This window comes from Acanthochromis polyacanthus, chromosome 1 (assembly GCF_021347895.1).
Source record: "Acanthochromis polyacanthus isolate Apoly-LR-REF ecotype Palm Island chromosome 1, KAUST_Apoly_ChrSc, whole genome shotgun sequence".
NCBI classification, from domain to species: Eukaryota; Metazoa; Chordata; class Actinopteri; family Pomacentridae; genus Acanthochromis; species Acanthochromis polyacanthus.
In genome coordinates, this window is record NC_067113.1 from 40,293,577 (window position 1) to 40,312,524 (window position 18,948).

Sequence of the window (18,948 nt, forward strand, 5' to 3'; positions counted from 1 at the left end):
AAGTTTCACTGTGAAAATATATTATTTTCCTACATTTTCAAACTTTAAAACGGGTCAATTTTGACCTGCAAGACGACACGAGGGTTAAGAATATTTTCCAAAATGCATAGTTTGTACAGTGATGTGATTGTGATTTCTGGCCAAAGTGGTACATTTACAGAAGTGCAGTAACTCTTCTGTCTCTGTTTGCTGCTAAAAGCCTTCCTATTGGTCATCCAAACAATCCAGTGACAGATTCTTCTCCTTTTTTTTGTTCTGGAGTACTGTAAATCAAACTGACATGAGCACAAAAAACATGCTGTGTCATTGGTTGGGATTTGTAACCAGCTGAAAAGTCACCTCTGCCTCGCTGCTTTTCCCCTTAGTCACTCTACGCCCAATTTAGCAGCACACACATCTTTCGCTGCAAGGTGCACGAGCTGTACCCTTGAAAAGATATTTTTACTGGGAACTCTCCCTCTCCGACGGGCAGCTCTTTGTCTTTCCTGTGCAGCTCGGAGCTCCACAAAATAATAATGAAAGAAGCCGGTTTCTCACACGGTTCAGCTATCACTGTACTAGAAGTGAATGTCATGCTAGCAAGGCTCCCCCAGGATTATAGCTGCTCCTCTCTGTGCCACGCTTTCACAAAGCAACAAAGGAAGAGAGCAGAAGTCAGTGCAGTTTTTGGCTGTTGAATTATACATAAGCTGGGTCAGCAAAAATGGGAACCCCAAGCTCCTTTCAGGGTGGTACGGTTACGGTTTTACAAGCCCCCGGATCGATCACTAGATTGCTGTTCCGTCTACTTGAGAAGGAACTCAACTTTTAATGGCTTAAAGTTGGAGATAAATAGAACATTCTGTCTTTTAGTCTTTTAATGAGATGTAGTGTCAGTTTAGTCACATGTGGCCATAGATAGATTGTCATAGGACTGACTGTGATGTTTTTTAGCAGTGCTGGGAACATCCACTTGGTTTGACATGAAAGTTGTGATCTTAAACTGAAAGGTGCTTTTTGAGCTGCAAACTAAATGATATGATGCTAATGTGATGAAAGATATCAGTGATGGTGTTAAGATCCCTCTCTGGTATTTGATTTTAGCCCTAAGAACTCATCTCTATGTATCAAAGTGATATTAATAGAAGCTTTTCATCTTCCTGCCTGAGCTGGCATAGATCAGGGGTGTCCAACATGAGGCCCATGGGCCAAAAGTGGTCCTCCAGAGGGTCCAATCAAAGTGTAAAAATTACAGAGAAGACATTAACTGCAGATTGTAAATTAGTAAAACTATAAATTTAAAATCATTTCTAGACCATGACAAGTTTTGATCATAAAGTGAAATACTAGATTGTTCTTTTGTCGTTTTGTGTCTCATTTTTGTCCTGTTTTTGTTGTTTTTGGTCTTTTTTTGTCTGACTTTTGTCATGTGTCTCATGTTTTTTCTCATCTTGTGTTTCCTTTTTGTCTCGCTTGTGTGTTTTGTCTTATTTTTGGTATTTTGCTTTTGTTGTTATTTTTTGTCTCGTTTTGTGTCTTTTCTTCTCACTTGTGTTTGTTTTTTGTCGCTTTGTGTCTTTTTTTTGTTGTTTGTGTCTTTTTTGTCTGACATTTGTCATTTTGTGTCTCATTTTTGTAATATTTTGTACGTTGCGATGTGTAAATGACAAACTGAGGCATAATATTGAAATTGAATTTATTTTTCTTAATAAAGTCCAGGTTGTTCATAATGTGGTGTAAAAAGATAATTCCTGAAATGTGAACATTTTTGCACTAAAAGGAAAAATGTGGAGTTGTGGTTATTTTTGGGTTATTAAGCTGTGATTTTACTGCTCACTGGAGATCAGATTGGGCTGAATGTGGAACCTGAACTAAGATGAGTTTGACAGTCCTGGCTCAGATACTTATTGCTCAGTCACTGTAAAACCACTCCATACACAATAAAAAGATCTAGTATTGGAGTAATAAAGCCAACATGTTCAAACCCGAAATTAATTCTGAAGGAGAAGAAGGATTCAAGGATGAACAAGGTGACAGGGTGGTTCTTAGGGTTTGCTACGTACGAAGCTGTTCAAGTCAAAATCCAAAATATTTTGGATCAGTCACTGGTGCACTGCAGTTTCAATACAAAGCCACGACAATAATTGTGTATTTTGCTAATGACGTGTCTTCCAGTATATTAAAAAAAATACAACTTACATTAACATTTTAACAAAGTGAGGAAAAAAAAAATCAATTTTCACCAAACATTTCTTATAAAATTAGTAGGGCTGGCCCGAATAGTGGTTTCTGGTCTCTGGATATTCGGGTCCTATTTAAGACGAATATCCGAAGAATTCCCGAACAGCGGAGGTCTTCAGCATCTTGTCTTGTGTTTATGCAACGAAGTGAAGCGTGACGTCAGAGTGGGCAGCAACCCGGCCATTCGGGTGGTGCTAAGAAACACGAGCGGAGGAGCCGAGATGAGCCGAACACGACGGGATGAGCCGATGTGTGCCGAAGGCGAAGGGAAGAGACGAGCTCCGAATATTCGTATTTTCGTCTGGGGGGGGGGGTGATCACATAGACATGTGTGTATATGTTTATGTGATCACACGACGGGATGAGCCGATGTGGGCCGAAGGCGGAGGGAAGATGGTAACGCCGAGTATTCGTTCCGCCCGGTAACGTCTGACCGGGGGAGGGCGAATATTCGGATACCAAAATATTAATATCCGGATACCACCATAGCGAACGAATATTCGGATATTCGGGATATTCAGGTCCAGCGCTAAAATTAGTAAAAGTTTGCATTTCATTGGTTGAAAATGGGTCATTTCCTGTTTCAAACCGTCCTGAACTTTGCACGGTCATTGCTGACAGAGTCAACTGTTTGGGATTTATCTATGAAATTCATATAATGCCCTCTAATCAAAGGTTAGCCTCCTACAGCCTTCACAATTCCAATCACATGCTGATTTCTGGCTTTTTTCTACATAGCATCTCTTAATTTGGCTGAAACGATTTGGACTTGTGCTTTTTGATGGCGATAGAAACGCTCCCAGACCACATTCTTGCCTTTCAGGACCTCATCCTACGCTCCTTCTAACTAGCGTTATGTTACCACTCGGAGCCTCATCCTCTCTTGAACTTGCTATGCCTTGAATCCGAGAGCTCCGGATTTGGGCCGGAGCCAGGGACTCGAACTGACACCGCTCGGGGCCAACATGGCGCACCAGCAGCACACCGACGTCCACTTCAGGGAATTCAGGAGGAAAAAGTCACCTCAAAAGAGCCTCGTGGGACAGAAACAAACACTGTGTTTTTAGCATAATAAGCAAAAGAACTGCATCTACTGGATGGTATAGCACAAAATCCTTCACCAACTAATGACTCAGGTGGGCCTTTGACTTCTCCTCGAGCGTCATATTGAGGTTTTCTGTAAAATATCTCCACATTTAATGAACGAATTGCCATGATATTAGATAGATGACAAATACCTGTAAAGCTAATCACATTGAGCGGCATTAACTGCTGGGATTGTGAGATAATAATCCTGTGTCGTCATGTGCGGCTTCGTCAGCCCACACAGAGTATGACTGCCCGTCTATGCCAGTGATCCTGATGTCATGCCAGAGGAATCCTCTCTCCATCTGTGGGTTTCCCCAGCTGTTGTTTCAATATCATCTTTTAAAGCCCACGTTAATAAAACAGTGATTGAAAGAGCTTTGCATCCTCCTGTATCCGGTTACTTACACCTTGGTAATATGCACAAAAGCTGTTTGTAGAGCTATTTCCTCGCTCTGCTTTTCTGATTGATGTGTGTGTGTGTGTGTGTGTGTGTGTGTGTGTGTGTGTGTGTGTGTGTGTGTGTGTGTGTGTGTGTGAGCACTAAATAGATCCTATAATTGCAAAAAAGACAGCTGATGTGTCAATAGTGAGCTGCAGACACTTTTCTCCTGCTTGAGGCTCTAGTTTTTGTGTCTTCTACTTCAGCTCTAATATATTTAGTCAAAGCGAGTCCAAAGGAGCAATTAATCTGCTGTGTTATGAGGGCAAGTTTCCATCCACCTCCCTCTGCACTCCAGTTGCAATAATTGGAGTTTATTCAGTTTATTCTTTGGATCTCTGGCTCAAAGATCTAACAGATTAGTTAACTAGTCAATCCTTAACTAACATAACAGTTAATTTATTTTTCTTTTCTTGCAAAAACAGCAAAAAAATAAAAAAACCCTGATGATGCCATAGTGATATCATTGGGGTTACTTTTTTTTGGTTTTGTTGTGTCTTTTTATTATGGGAATTGTAGTCTTACACATTTTTCATTATTTTCCTACTTTAATTGAATAAACCGCTAATCTGTAGAGTCAAAATAGATGCAATATTTTATCATAGTGTTGTGCAGTTCTGTCTGAAAAGCATTCGCCTCTGATTTATTGAATATTAAACAGGTGTCATCACCAAAGAGCAGCCTCAGCGTCACGCCGCTGTAACGCAATTAGCCGAATTAATCTCAGGAGCTCAGCAGCGTCTCATTAACAGAGCCCACTCTCGATTGATTTAAGTTCCACTCTGTCAATAACCCAGTACTTTTGTCTATTCAGGCTATTGGTTGCCGTGGTTTGCATAGCCATGTGCTTACGCAGCAAATCAAGATCCTGTCTCATTAATTTGCGATTCAGCGTGGTCTCGTCTGTCTGCCCCGCTGGGACTAAAAAGATCTGGTTTTCTCCTGCACTTCATTCTATCGAGTTAAAGGCTGACGAACTGCCACCCAAATGAAGCGAAACATGATGGCATCATTCGATTTTATCGCGGAAGTATGAGGCTATCGTTACCTTCTGGCTAATTTATGCTGCCCAATATCGCTATTTCAAACAATTTGGAATAAAAATGATTAAAATGAGTTGTTAAAGGCCAAAACTGAAGGAAGATTTCAGGTCTTCTACTTAAAAGTAACACTTTGATGCGCAACATGGGTCAAAAGTGACCCAAATCCAACGGAAAATGGGTATCTCCTAGGCGCGTAACGAAACGGTCAACTCACGAAACGATGCGAAATACGAAGCAGGGCTCACGATACGAAATACTCACGATATGAAATAAAGATTAAAGAAAATCCCCAGCAGTAGGAAGTTATGCAAAAATCTAATTTTCTTTATTTTCTTCCTGATGCAGACATACAAAAAATAATGCTGCATCGGTACAAAATCAATGCTCTTTGAAAAATAACAAAATCGTAGTTTTTTTTCCCCTTTATTTAGACTACAGTGCAAATACAAACATAAAATCTCAATAAAAAAGTGCTTTGTTGTTGTAACAATCAGGATAACTACATTCTTGAATGAAAAGGAAAACAAACAGCAGTCGTAGGAGCTGCAGTCTGACCTATAAATGTCTGAACTGTGAACTAGTCGTACTCGCCGCAGTATACGGCGAACTGTAGCGGCATACTTTGCACACGGTTTTTGTTTTATCCGCAATCTTCTCACCGTTCTCTCGTCGTTTAAACAGGAAGCCACAACCGATTTATTTGATGAAGGAGCATCAGCTAATTCCTCAACCTCGTCTTCCTCCGCTTTGAAGCGAGTGTTTTGCTACGGTAGGCGAGGAGGGTCAAAAATCATCAGTCTCAGTGGTGCACGGCGCTCCTTCGCGTTTTTTATTTCGTGTCTTTGAATTTTATTTCGTCATTTTTTATTTCGTGGCATGAAATTTCGTTACACCCCTAGTATCTCCTGATCCACACTGAGCATCAAAGCGGTACGCAAAATCGTAAATAGAGTTTTTTAATTCAAAGTCTTACTTTAAGGAGCTTCAAAGGTTCTGCCTGTGACGATCACAAAAGCTGGATATCAGCGTCTGTGACGAAAACAAACAGGCACGTTGGCCACACATCATCCCTCCGTTCACATTTCATTTACAACCAGAAAGGTTGTTTACACGATTACAACAAAAAATAAACTACGCAAAAATTAGCCCATGCTAATTTTGTAAAAAAGAAAAAATGGTTGAATGGCTGTAATGAGTTCTGTCAGCTAGAGTACCATTATCTCCACTGTACTGGCATCTACTCCACTCTGTGTGTGTCTGTTTCTATAGACTGTCCCAAATGATGGACCAGAGACTAAGACTTGACCATGTTCAAATGTTAAGTATCTTTAAAAAATCTCCAAGAGAAGTCAGCATTCAAGAGCAGCAGGATTTATTGTGGACAAAAAACCCAGGAGTAGTTAGAAACAGCAAATAACACCCCAAGAAAAACGAGAGATACTGAGCTGTGCTTTGTGTTTTATGCTGTGACAGCTGGTCATTTTTCCACACCTATAGGTAGTATGATAGGACAGACACCATTCTACTTTTATAAATGTATTGGATGGATGGATGGATGGATGGATGGATGGATGGATGGATGGATGGATGGATGGATGGATGGATAGATGGATGGATGGACGGAAGGATGGATAGATGGTTGGATGGATGGATGAATAGATAGATGGATGGATGAATAGATGGATGGATGGATAGACAGATAGACAGATAGACAGATAGATAGATAACATGCTCAGATATGTTCAAACTTTACCTCCCATCTTTCCCTTGTTATTTTGTGACCGATTTCATGCATAATATATGAATATATGTACTTTTAATACATTAGTATTTACTATTATGATTCCAACATATATTAATAGTTATAATACTTTAAATATACATCATTATGTATTGAGATAATCATGACATATTTAATTTTTTTGGCAATATATCAAAATTTTATATGGAAAATAATACATTTCGTCCTTGTCCGAGAAATCACTTTCAACTAAGTTCCCCATCACAGAAACACCTCTCCAGGAAGTGAGTTAATTCCAGATCACATGACCTGCTCCACATGATGTCATTTCCTCCTGAAGAAAAGACTGGAAAGCCTCCAAGACTTTCTGACTTATTTAATACAAAGTCGTCAACAGGTCTACTACAATATCTTTAGAAATAACTTTCAATTTCAATTTTACTCAGTTGTATATAAAATATCTAGAAGAATCTTTCTCTAAAAATACCATGTGGTGTTTGGTTATAGGCGGCCATGTTGATTTTAGACCTGAAAACAGCAAAAATGTCGACTATGACGCAAAAAGTCCCACAATTATGACCCTACTACCAGTGCATCCATATGTAAGTACATTTTATGTTTCGAACAGGTTAACATTTTAACTTTAGACTATTTGAAAGTATTGATCTACAATTGTGTGGATTATTGTGATTTTAATTAAGAGCGAAAAAAATACTCAATATTTGCTATTTTTAGATTATATACATTTTCTATTTAGTATCTTTTAACTACTTTCGTGTAGTTATGCCACTTAAATATGATTTTTAATGTCTCTCAACATGCATGTCAATATACACGACAGGATTCTTTACATTTTAGGATATAAATAAATCTAAAATGTTTTGTTTGTTTGTTGTTTTTCCATCATGGCTTTCCTTGCTGCTGCTGTTTGTCAGTAACCGGGCCTCTCCGGTTGCTAAGGTGGGCCTGAGGCTCCCTGGCAGCAGAAAGCACCTCGGGGCCTCAGAGCTCGGTGACGTCCTGGGAATTCCCCTGAGGATTCATCTCCCACCAGCAGCAGCAGCAGGACGGGATGCAAACAGGGATGTGGAGGGGGTCGGAACCCACTGCACTCGGACTATTTTTAATCTCACAGTGTTTTATGCATATTTAACAGTGACACCAAAACAATTCAATGCTGAAAGAAGTTCAGAACGCTGAACGATATTATATTTTATACCTCAATACTACAAGGAAATGTTCAGTAATTCATTATAAAACATCTGCTTGCAATTACAGTATGTTCTAAACGTTTTGTTGTAAATTTAGATTGTGTGCTGTTTAAGAATGTAGAATAAGACCCCATCCACACGAAGACAAACCGAGGTCTAAACGCATAGGTTTCTTGCCGAATCTGCGCATCATCCACACGAAGACGGCGTTTTGGGGGTCTGTAAACGATCATTTTTGAAAACGGGTTCCAGAGTGGAAAGATTTTGAAATGCCGTATACGCAGCTCTGTTTTTACTGGCTATCCGCTACTTTTCAGATACGCTTGCGTCATAGTTTCGACACTCATGCGCCACACGCGGCAACGACAACAACAATGGCGGCGTACAGTGTAGCAAATGAGCTGATGAAGCTAGTAACCCTACTGTCCCTGTTGCAGCAAAATCTCCTTCTTCTCAATCACCACCGAGTTGAACAAACAATTATCGAGGACACATTAGCTTGGTCTCTGTTTACAAGTTTTGCTGCAAGTGCCCACTGTTTTTTCTTCCGTTTGCGTGTTTCGTATCGTTACAGCGCCCCTAGAGGTCTTTCATGTGTTTTACAGCGTTTCCATGCCTATCGAGTCCATTCATGTAGACGCACACATTTTCTGAGACGCCTTCATCTTCATGGCGATTGTTTTTGAAACTGTTAAGCGTTTTGTCTTCGTGTGGATGGGGCCTAAGAAGGTTTAAAGCAACACTATAAAATAAGTCACAATAATTTGATAATACGGGGCATTTTTAGGCAGGGTGTACGCAAAATGTGTTAATTTCTCCACAATAAATGCTATCTTTTTCTCAATTATGACCACCAGCACCACGGATCTCTGCTCATATATCTTTTAGCGCTTTATTTCTGGACCTGCACTTAGCGGGTTACACAAAACAATGTCACGCATTTGATCCACGCAGGTTGTATTTTTATGTTAGTTGCAGGGTGTGTTACTTACAATAATAACGCGCAATCTGACCAGGCAGAATATCTGGTTGTGTAAACTTCCTGGACAAACAGCTAAGGAAGTGTCAGACAGGATTGCCATTTGCTCTCCTGTGACTGGCTGTGACTGTTTTTACACCTTCCTTCTAAATAAGGCCGCAGGCTGCCAGGACATATGACCACCGTCCCGATTTGGGCTCTGGACACTGTATCCATCCATCCATCCCATGATTGCTCAACGCCAATGAAAGTCACACACACTCTCTCTCTCACACACACACACACACACACACACACACACACACACACACACACACACACACACACACACACACACACTCTATCACAGGTCTCCCATGTGAGGAAGAGCCGGGTCAAGCCATCCCAGTTAGGAAGAGGAAGACTGAAAAACTAGGTTAGCTTGCCTTCAAAATAATACGAGCAGAGCGAGGGTGACTTTCAGGCCTACATTATTTTCTGGCCTTAATTCATCGACCTTGTACATGCATTTTGTGACATATGAAATGAGGAAAACAGGAAGTATTTGTAGTTATTATCTGTCTTTTACTTGATGAAGTGTTTATATTTTGCAGACGTAAGTTTGAGCCCCAGCATTTCTGTTTTTATGATCTTATTATTTTTTCTAAATGCGTTCCTGAATATGGTTGAACAAAGAAAGAATAAATTATTTTTAATCATTAATATCACTTTACATGTATTTGATAAACCTAACTTGGTAAATTTAAAAACAACAATTAAAAATATAATATTTTATGACAGTTTCATTTATTTTAGTCATCTTTTTATTCTGTGTAAAATGTAAAATTTATGATTTTTTTCATTGTGACACTCCCAGAACAGTGGAAATTTTAAAAATATGCAAATAAACTGGCATTTAAAAGGTTAAACTGCTATAAAATTAATTATTCTTTGGTAATCTGTGACGAAAATAAAAATCTAACTCAGCGAAGTGTAAAAAAATATTAACCCTTCTGTTGTCCTCATTTACGGCACCAAAAAATATTGTTCCCTTGTCTGAAAAAAATCCAAAAATTCACCAAAAAATTCCCCAAGTTTTAAAAAAAAATTGCAAAATCTTCAGGAAGAAAAATACTTAAGTGTTTCCCTGAAAAGTTTTATTTAAAAAAAAAACATATTTGGCAAGAAATAAAAATTAAAAAATAAAAATTGAAAATATTTTCAAAAAAAGACTAAAAATCTTCCAAAAAATCCTAAAAAATATAGTAATAATAATAATAATAGTGATTCTATATATATATAAGTAAGAACTTTCAGTGGAAAAAAATCTATCAAAATCCAGTGAAGTTCGCTGGATTTTGGTTGATTTTTTCCTGAATGTTCTTATAGAAACATTTTTAAGCATTTCTTTTTTTCCCACCAGAAAATGTTCAAAAATTTACTGAAAAATGTTGAAATCTGGAAGTTTTCAAATCTGTACTTTTTCCACATTTTAAACTTCAAAATGGGTCAATTTGACCCGCAGGACAACATGAGGGTTAATATAAAACTATTTCGTGGCATTGCTGTCCTTAACGTCCTCTGTGTAGCTTTGTAAATTCTCGGCCTCAGAGTTGAGCCTAAATCTGGTGGATCAGCTGATTCAGGAGTGTTGGAACTGCAACACCTCCGAGCAGGTTTTTACGCTGAAATGCGCCACAGGACGCGCTTCTCCTCGTCCTGTCCGGCTTGTTTGGCGCTGATTGAAGGCGCAGCAGCCCCCATCACTCCCACCAGAACTACTGCTGCTGGGCTCCTGTAACCCTCCTCCTCCTCCTCCTACTTTTGATGGGGGGGTTGTGAAGTCACAGTGATGTCATTTTAGGATGTGAGAGTCGGGGGAGCAAGGTGAGCTGGTTTTTGCGGGTGAGTGGTAGTCCCCCCTCCACGGCCAGCGTTGCCTGAACAGAGGCTCGGAGCGGCGAAAGATGATCATCGCCACCGGCACCAATTCAAGCTCCGACGCGCTCCGTCCCTCTCCTCCTCCTCCTCCTGCTGCTGCTGCTGCTGCTGCTGCTCAGATCTCGGGCTATGGGGCCTTGATCTGCCTTGATCCCAAACTAAGCCTTCACCACCATCATGCCAAAGGACAGAAAACAAGAAGAGTTGCATTTCTAGGGCAGGTAACTTTGACCACGCGCCCCAAAGGTAACCTGGATGGCCTCTGCGCAAAGGTGCCACTACAGCATGTCCAGCGGGGCCAGGGCGCACTGGACGCTGCCAGCAGTGATTGTACTGTGGACTTCTCTGTGGGGAATCGCTTCGTCTTACCCGATTCCGAGCAGGACTAACGCGACTTTGTTGGAAAAGAAGTGGGAGACCCTCTTCTCCCGCTCCTATCTGGGTATAAGCGGGGGGAAATCGGAGCTGAACTGGGAGAGTGACTATTTGCAGGGCATCAAAAGAGTGCGACGGCTCTACTGCAACGTGGGCATTGGGTTTCACCTGCAGGTGCTCCCGGACGGCAGGATAAACGGTGCACACAATGAGAACCAATACAGTGAGTTGCATCAGAAGAGCGTAACCCTATGCGCAGGCTGTGGAAAAGTTCACAGCCGCCTCGCTTGTCTTTGCATGACATTTAATCAGACGTGTCGGCATGGTTGAAAGTTTCCCAGAGCGCAAAAAAAAAAAAAAAAAAAAAAAACAGCGTACCGAGCCTCGCTTTGCATCCGTGCAGCGCGAAATATCCTCCCAACCCAAAAACATGACATGAATGCTCGAGCCGGTTTAGACGCTGCTGACTTATTTTTACCCCCGCGTCCCCCTCCTCTGCAGCAGGACACGTCCTCTGAGCGCGCAGTGGAGCTTTAATGTCTAACATGCACAAGTGTCACGGCGCTAATTGAGCATCATCCAGTCGCAGTGCACCTGCAAGGTTACACCCATCACTGCTGCAGAGGCCAGTTTTACGCGACTTTCTCCCCCCCATTCCACAGGCGCAGTGTGACTCCCATGTTTGCTTCCCCTCCCCACCTTAACACTGTGTTTGTCCAGGTCTGATAGAGATCTCCACCGTGGACCGAGGAGTGATCAGCCTGTTCGGAGTGAGGAGTGAGCTGTTTGTCGCAATGAACAGCAGGGGAAGGTTATACGGAACGGTACGTCTGTGCGCAACTGCTCTCTCTCTCTCTCTCTCTCTCTCTCTCTCTCTCTTTCTGTGCCACACATCAGTGTAAGACGAGTTCATGTTGCTGCTGCATCCACGAGTTTATGAGCGCTGTTGTGTTATTAATATGCCCCGATGATAGGGGGGCTTCACAGCAGGGTCCAAGGAGCCCCACAGGAGAGAGCTGGGTCAGAATCTAGTAGTCCGATCCTTTTACTCCACGAAAAGAAGCAATACTGCATTATCAAAGTACTCCGGTGCAAGCAGCAGCTGTTTTTGAGCGAAAGTACTCAAGCAAAATGGGATTTAATTGATCATTTTTGCAGCAGCTGCCAATAAATATACTGCAAAGTCACTACAAGTGGAGTAAAAGATGCAATATTTCCATCAGAAATGCAGCGAGGAAGATCTGAGTAAACCTTCCTCCACTTAAATCTGCATATTTTTCTTATTTGCCATGAAGCTGCTCATAACAATCACACAGTAAAAACCAGTGGCACTACAAACAGGCTGGGTCTATAAAAGTAGGTCACTTCTGACACGCTGTTTAAAGCCTCAGATGCAAAATCAAAGGCAAGTGTCTCTGTGAAGATCATGTATTTTTAGGGACCGACGGCATCAAATAGTTGCAGTGGGGGTTTTATACAAAGAGAGACGTTTTACAGCATTGTTCTCAGTGATATATTATAGAAAATCTGTTCAAATCGGAACATTATGAAGTCAAATCTGACTCCAGGCTAACTTTAAATCACTAATCTTGGCTGTTTGTTTAATATTGTATTTAGTATTTGTTGTTTAGTGATAAACCTGTCAGTTGACATTATATAGTAAGTAAATTTAGATTTGAATTTTACAATGAACGATCCAACAGCTTTGTGTTGAATATCAGACTCTAAGGTTCAGACTCATGCTTCTTTCTTCTTATTTGAAAGGACAGCTTCTTATTTAGGTCAGAATTTGGTTCTCGTGTGTTCAGAAAGAGTTCAACACAACGTAAGTGCTCTTAAATTAAGAAAAGTTGTTACGAAAGCGCATTTAAAAGCTTTGAAGTGAGTAAAGCATTGCTATATCTACTACATTTTGTAAGCAAACATACTTTCATCTCCACATTTAGCCACTTCGTGCTTTGCAGATTTAGATTTTCAGTCCAAAATACAGCACATTTATGAGTTAAATATCAGCTACACTTAGCCTCGCTTTCACCATCTGCAGCTTTGACCCTCGTGTCGTCCTGCAGGTCAGAATTGACCCATTTTAGTTTGAAAATGTGGAGGGAAAAAAAAGATATTTTCACAGTGAAACTTCTGATGTCCACATTTTGGGAAATTTTTGAACATTTTTTGATGGAAAAAAAGAAATGTTAAAAATGTTTCTTAAGAACATTCACATAAAAATCAACCAAAATCCAGCAAATTTCACTGGATTTTGGTTGATTTTTATTTGAATGTTCTTAAAGCAAATATTACTAGTTTCACTGATATATATGGAATCACTTTAGATATTTTTAGGATTTCTTTGGACGATGTTTACTCATTTTTTGAAAATATTTTCAAGAATTTTCTTGTCAAATCTGGGGGATTTTTTTTAATACAATTTTTAAGGAATTATGTGAATTTTCCTTCTGAAGGTTTTGCAAATTTTCAGAAATTTGGAGAATTTTTTTGCTGAATATTGGGATTTTTTTCAGACGAGGAAACAATATTTTTTGGTGCCAGTAAACGAGGACAGCAGGAGGGTTAAATAATAGAGTGTAATCCAGTGACATGCTGAGCCATTCTGCATGATAAATACTTTTACTTCTGGTACTGTGAGTATATTTTATGGATATAAACATGCAGGACTTTAACTTGTCACAAAGTGTTTCTACACGGCGGTATAAATACTTCTTGGTACTTCTTTTACAAATGACAGTACAAAACAAACCTGCATCTAATGTCTAAATGTGGTAATTTAAGGACTTCTGAGTACAATGCGTGCTTTGATTCAACCACAGCGCGTTTGTGTGTCGTTTAAACTTTGGTTGCAGCTCTTTTAGTCGCGCTCCTCCTCAGGATTCGCGTTAACGTGGTCACTCAGTCGGTCAGCACACCTGAGATTTATTTTACGAGCTCAGCAGTAAAAGCAGGAGGCTGCCATCTGCGTTTGAAAAGGGTATTTCTTTTGCAACAGCATGCCACCTCCTCCTGTTTCCCTCAAAGCACGCTGGCCAGGCAGGCTGCTCGCCAAAGTAAAGGTCACGTGGAAACCATGCATATGTTGTGATGTCCGTCCAGCGCCATCCACTGACTCCCGTCTTTCTCTCCCTTTCCTCGGCCTTTTCCAGAGAGTCTTCAGGGACGAGTGCAAGTTCAAGGAGACTTTGCTGCCCAACAACTACAACGCCTATGAGTCTTTTGTTTACAAGGGCTTCTACATCGCCCTCAGCAAGCATGGCCGCGTAAAGAGAGGCAACAAGGCCACCACCGCCATGACGGTCACACATTTCCTCCCGCGACTATGAGAGAAACTGGCAATAACTGAGTAATTTGCACATGTGGATGTTCTTCCAGGTAACATAGAAATGCATAGTCATGATATACAAACCCACGGACTGCGAAAGAAAACACAAATATTTATTCTGTTATATATATGTATATTTGGATAGCTATCTTTGTATATGTATGCCATACTGTGCTGCTTATTGTTTTTACGGACGGGGGAGTCGAAGCCTTTGCCTGTCTCACTTTACCTTGGTGCTTGCTGTAACCGAACGACGTGTCACTTCCTTTTTTTTTTGAGATGGAGGATGAGCTATATTCTGTGCTTTTAGAGAGTGAAATGAATACTTTTTATTACCTCAAAGAACCACTTTACTAGATTAAGGGATGCATGGACTTCTGCTCAAGTATCTGCTGAGTTTATTGTTACTTTTCAAACCTTTGAGCGCTTGACGGTTCCCTGCTCGATCATCCATGTCCGGCAGCGGGGGAAACTTAAATGCACTACCTTTGCTGCACGATTTAAAGGTGCCTTGGTGTTCCCACTTGTGGCCCCCTTAAACTTGCATGTAAGAGACACCCGCTGGAGTCAGAAATAGGGCTGACGCTCCGGAGAGGGCCTCAGAAGGGGAGGGGAGGGCAAGGGGGGGGCTGACTATCTCTGGTTTATTTTCTTTTCTGTAATTAGATCGATTAAGTAATAAACAATCTGTGGTTGAGACCAGAGAGCGGTCGGCCATAGAGCCTGGCACACGGCCATGAGTTTAACTGTGTGGCATCGCCAGCGAATAAACAGGGTGGAAACTTATCTATCCCAGCATGGAGAGCATTTTCGTTTGGACCTGGCTTGCACAGGAGTCGACTGAGCGGATAGAGCAGAAACGTTCCTGCACATTGTCCTGGACAGAGCTCCTACAGTAAAGTGGGTTGCTGTTTTTTGCAAAGCTTTAGCTGCTGTTGAAAATGATGTCTACTGTCCATTAAAGCCAATGGAAACCAGTGTAAATAGTTGCAAATGTAAAAGAAGAATTCAGGAGCTTCTTAACGCTGCTTTGTCGCAGTTGCCTGAAGGAGGCAAAAATAGTTCAGGCTGCACAGCGAACCAGACGATGGTGCCTGAATGTTCTGGTGAGAGCCGTTCCCCATACGTTTGTTTCTTCACTTCATCTTTGTGTCGGTGTGTCCGGTGGAGGATTATGTGCCCCGGGCCTCTTCTCCTGCTTGCCTGTGTGTTCTGCAGCAGCACTGCAGTGGCTGCGAGGTGTTGGGAGCTGAAGTCGAATGGTCTTAAACGCAATTAGGGATGAGCCAGTCAAGTGTTTGGAAGGACTAAAGGACAGAGCAGTTGGTGGATTAGATGCACGCTGTAAGATTTCTGTTGGTTTCAGCTTAATCTGATGCATTTGGATGGTAAAACACTGGCACAGAAGGTCAGAAAGTTCACAAATTGCGACTAAAGTTGAGATATTTATAGTAGCAGTTTGTTCACAAAGCCTGAAAGCGTGCCGCGCTTTGCAGACTCACGGTGCAAATATCTCGTTACATATTCCAAAGATGTTTTTCTTGCCTCATTCTGAGGATTCCTGGGAGTCTCACAGAGTGCATCTAGCCATGTAATCTCTGCAGCTGTTAACTTCGCCGTCAGCCTCCATCCGCTCTTATGCGAGAGGAAGCAGGACTATTTAAATCCAGGAAAGACGTATGCGAGGGAGCAGGCCCACTGTCTTTGTTGTTCGACAAAGCCCCTGCAGGAATGTGGATCTGCCAGGATGACAGGCAGCTTCCCACATACCTGAGCTCTACGGCCCCCCTGCTACCCACCTCTGCCTGTCCCTTTACCCCCCTTCCACAGCTCACCCTGTAGGCAGGGACCTTGGGATTCCAGCTGTAACCCTGGAACTTCCTCCTCTCCTTTCAGCCTTTTTTAGTTCAAGGTCAGAGCCACGGAGCAGCCTTGGCCCTAACCCCGGTGGCCGCGGTGCTCCGGTGTAGCTTGGATTTCAAGTATCTTTCTGATGCAGCAAACACTTTATTTACTGGTTAAATGTATGTAATTCAGTACACTGATGACCCTTTAACTGACAGGTACAGAATCGTAGCTGCTATGGCTCCCTGTCGACAACCTTTTTTCAAACATCCCTCTCTGAAAAAGAGCTCCACTTCTTTAAAACGCAGCTCCACAACATGCTGTGCTTCCAAGTACTGGTGTTGGGGTGTTTCTAGGGAGGGGACATGTGCAGAGTTAATGCAGTGCGAGGAGCAGAGTCACGCAGAGCCTCTCCTGGTCCTGCAGGATGCCTCCACAGCCTCCTCAGGACGAAGCATCCCCACACCGACACAGCATCGCCTGCTGCTCAACACATCCACTCACACCAGTGTTCTACGCACATGAAATCTCTTTTTGCTCTGGGGACGTGTTTTTTTTGTGCGAGTGCCGAGGCTACACCGCCAAGCAGAAGTTTCAAAAGCTGATGAAGACCTACTGCTGTGGTAGATGAGGCTGCATGTAGTACCACTGATGTACATTTATTCTCGGGAGTAAACGGTCATCCTTTTTTTTGAAAAAGAAAACGGCAAACACAATCGACATTTCCTGCAGTTTCAGCTGAGGAAGGCTTGAAAGTGAACTTTGCGCATGCACAGCAACGAGCACTTCTCTCACCCACCTCGCAATCCAGATGTCCGACGTCTCTAGCAGCACCTTATCGAGGACATCCTGATTATGAGCTAGCGTAAAGAAGAGATTTTCTGTCCAGAAACAGAGCTGGACGCCTAAAAGAGGAAAAGTTTGTGTCTAAAAAGGAAATTCTCACCTTTCAGCTTTGACCAAAAAATTTATTCAGATTTATCTGTTGTCTCTTTTTTTTCTTTCCACAGCTTATCATAGGTCAAATTTAATTAAGTCAAGGTGAGGAATATCTTTTCTTTATAATGTTTAATGGACTCTTAGCATGATGAAGGGTGTGTGCTTCATGTGTTTTTTTTAACTCCTACTCTGACAGGAGTGAGCCTCCACTCGATTCCTCTCCTCTGTTCTCATATACCTCACCTTCTGCCTTAGTTTTGGTTTTGCTGATGACTGTAAATTAAGAAGAAACAAAGTTCAGCTATTCGTTTCTGAAAACAGACAATGCTAAGTAAGGATATTAAAGTTTTTTCCTTTTATTTTTGTACGTATGTGCTGTGCACAGCAGTCTACTGTATTCCTGAGATAATAAAAGTTTGTTTTGTTTTTTAACTGGTTGATGGCTTTGTTTTCTGTACTTTATTCAGTAAAAGGATCTACTAGGACAGACTTACTGTTACATGCGGTATGATTTGGCTGTTTGTAGAGGAGCAGCGCTGCACCAAAGCGAGGCTACAGATGACTCTCTGATCAGAGGTGTCACTTCAATCCTGACAACAGGAAGAGAGTGGACTGCCAAGACCGCAGGCAGTATCTGCTCTCCACCATGGAGACATGGTGGGCCGAGTCCAGCGAGGAAGAGGAGGGTAAGGCTCGGTGAAAGACGACCTCACCGGAGCCAGGCATCCTCACTGGAGCGGTGGAAGTTGGTCGAGCCCGAAATCCCCAGCAGGAGGAGTCAACAAGGTTTGCCAAGGCGGTGATGGAAGCCAAGCATGGCCCTTGGGTGAAACAGGAGAGCGTGGAAAACCAGAATATCACCCGGAAGGATTTGTGGGAGATGGAGGCAAGCAGAGTAAGTCCTTTCTAGTCCTCAAAATCACAATTAGTGAAGATCCACTATGCATCCTGTGTCATCACCAGTGACAATAAAACCCAACTTTAGTGGGTGACTGTGTAGGTTCTCATTCATCCAGGTTATGGTTATCCAAAGGTTGGTGTTGCCTCAGCTTTTAAACCTCTGTGAGGTGTGTCCAGGGCTATTATTCCAACGACCAATACCGAGACTCGTCTGACTACTCAACGAGAGCCAGTTCCTCAGGACAGGATTCGGCAGTCTTCCTTCTCCTTAAGGAAGAAGGACACTCGTTTCAGGACACCAATGTTCAGATTTTGGACAGGGAGGTCAGATGGTTTGAGAGAGGAGTGAAAGAAGCCATCCATGTCTAGGTAGAGAAGCCATCTCTGAACAGGGGGGGGTGGTCTGCGACATCATCTTTCGCCAATTTACAATCAGGTCCTTTCAAAACTCCCCAAAAGAACTCCTCAGCAGACTCATGCCAATGACCACCATTAGTACACGAGAGCTCAGCGACATCTGTGCATTTCAACGACCCCCACCGATACAACGGTCATCGTTGAGTAGTCAGATGAGTCTTGGTATCGGTCGTTGGAATAATAGCCCTGGAAACACCTCACAGAGGTTTAAAAGCTGAGGCAACACCAACCACCACCAGAACTGAAGAAGCCTCTTGGATGAGAGGTGAAACGTCTTCAAGGAACTTTCTTAAAGTCCAGTGGATTGATTTAAACTACTCTGGATAACTTTAGTGGTTGCAAAGTGAGCCTCTCCCATAGTCGGTACACGTGGAGACTCAACCGAGTGCAGTGGAATACACGACTAAGAACCATCAGAAGCCAGATGTGCTGCTGTTCTCCAGCTATCTGCACACACATGGAGCTCACAGTGTCTTAGGATGAAGAAGCAGAGACACAC

General features: G+C 42.1%; 2 protein-coding genes across 2 annotated transcripts in view; one reads left to right on the forward strand and one right to left on the reverse strand.

The window, feature by feature from the left end:
- Positions 1–6,146: 6,146 nt before the first annotated feature.
- golgb1 (golgin B1) overlaps positions 6,147–18,948 on the reverse strand; it is a 125,660-nt gene continuing 112,858 nt past the window's right edge. The window contains exon 19 of the mRNA XM_051949778.1: positions 6,147–8,849. Within this exon, the coding sequence (XP_051805738.1) occupies positions 8,798–8,849 (52 nt within the window). The 3' untranslated portion in view covers positions 6,147–8,797. The remainder of the gene's footprint in view (positions 8,850–18,948) is intronic.
- LOC110964709 (fibroblast growth factor 6-like) lies at positions 10,138–17,562 on the forward strand. Its single transcript, XM_022213509.2, has 3 exons — positions 10,138–11,240; positions 11,738–11,841; positions 14,173–17,562. Exons 1-3 carry the CDS (start codon positions 10,898–10,900, stop codon positions 14,347–14,349), a joined length of 624 nt encoding a protein of 207 aa, XP_022069201.1. The 5' UTR covers positions 10,138–10,897; the 3' UTR covers positions 14,350–17,562.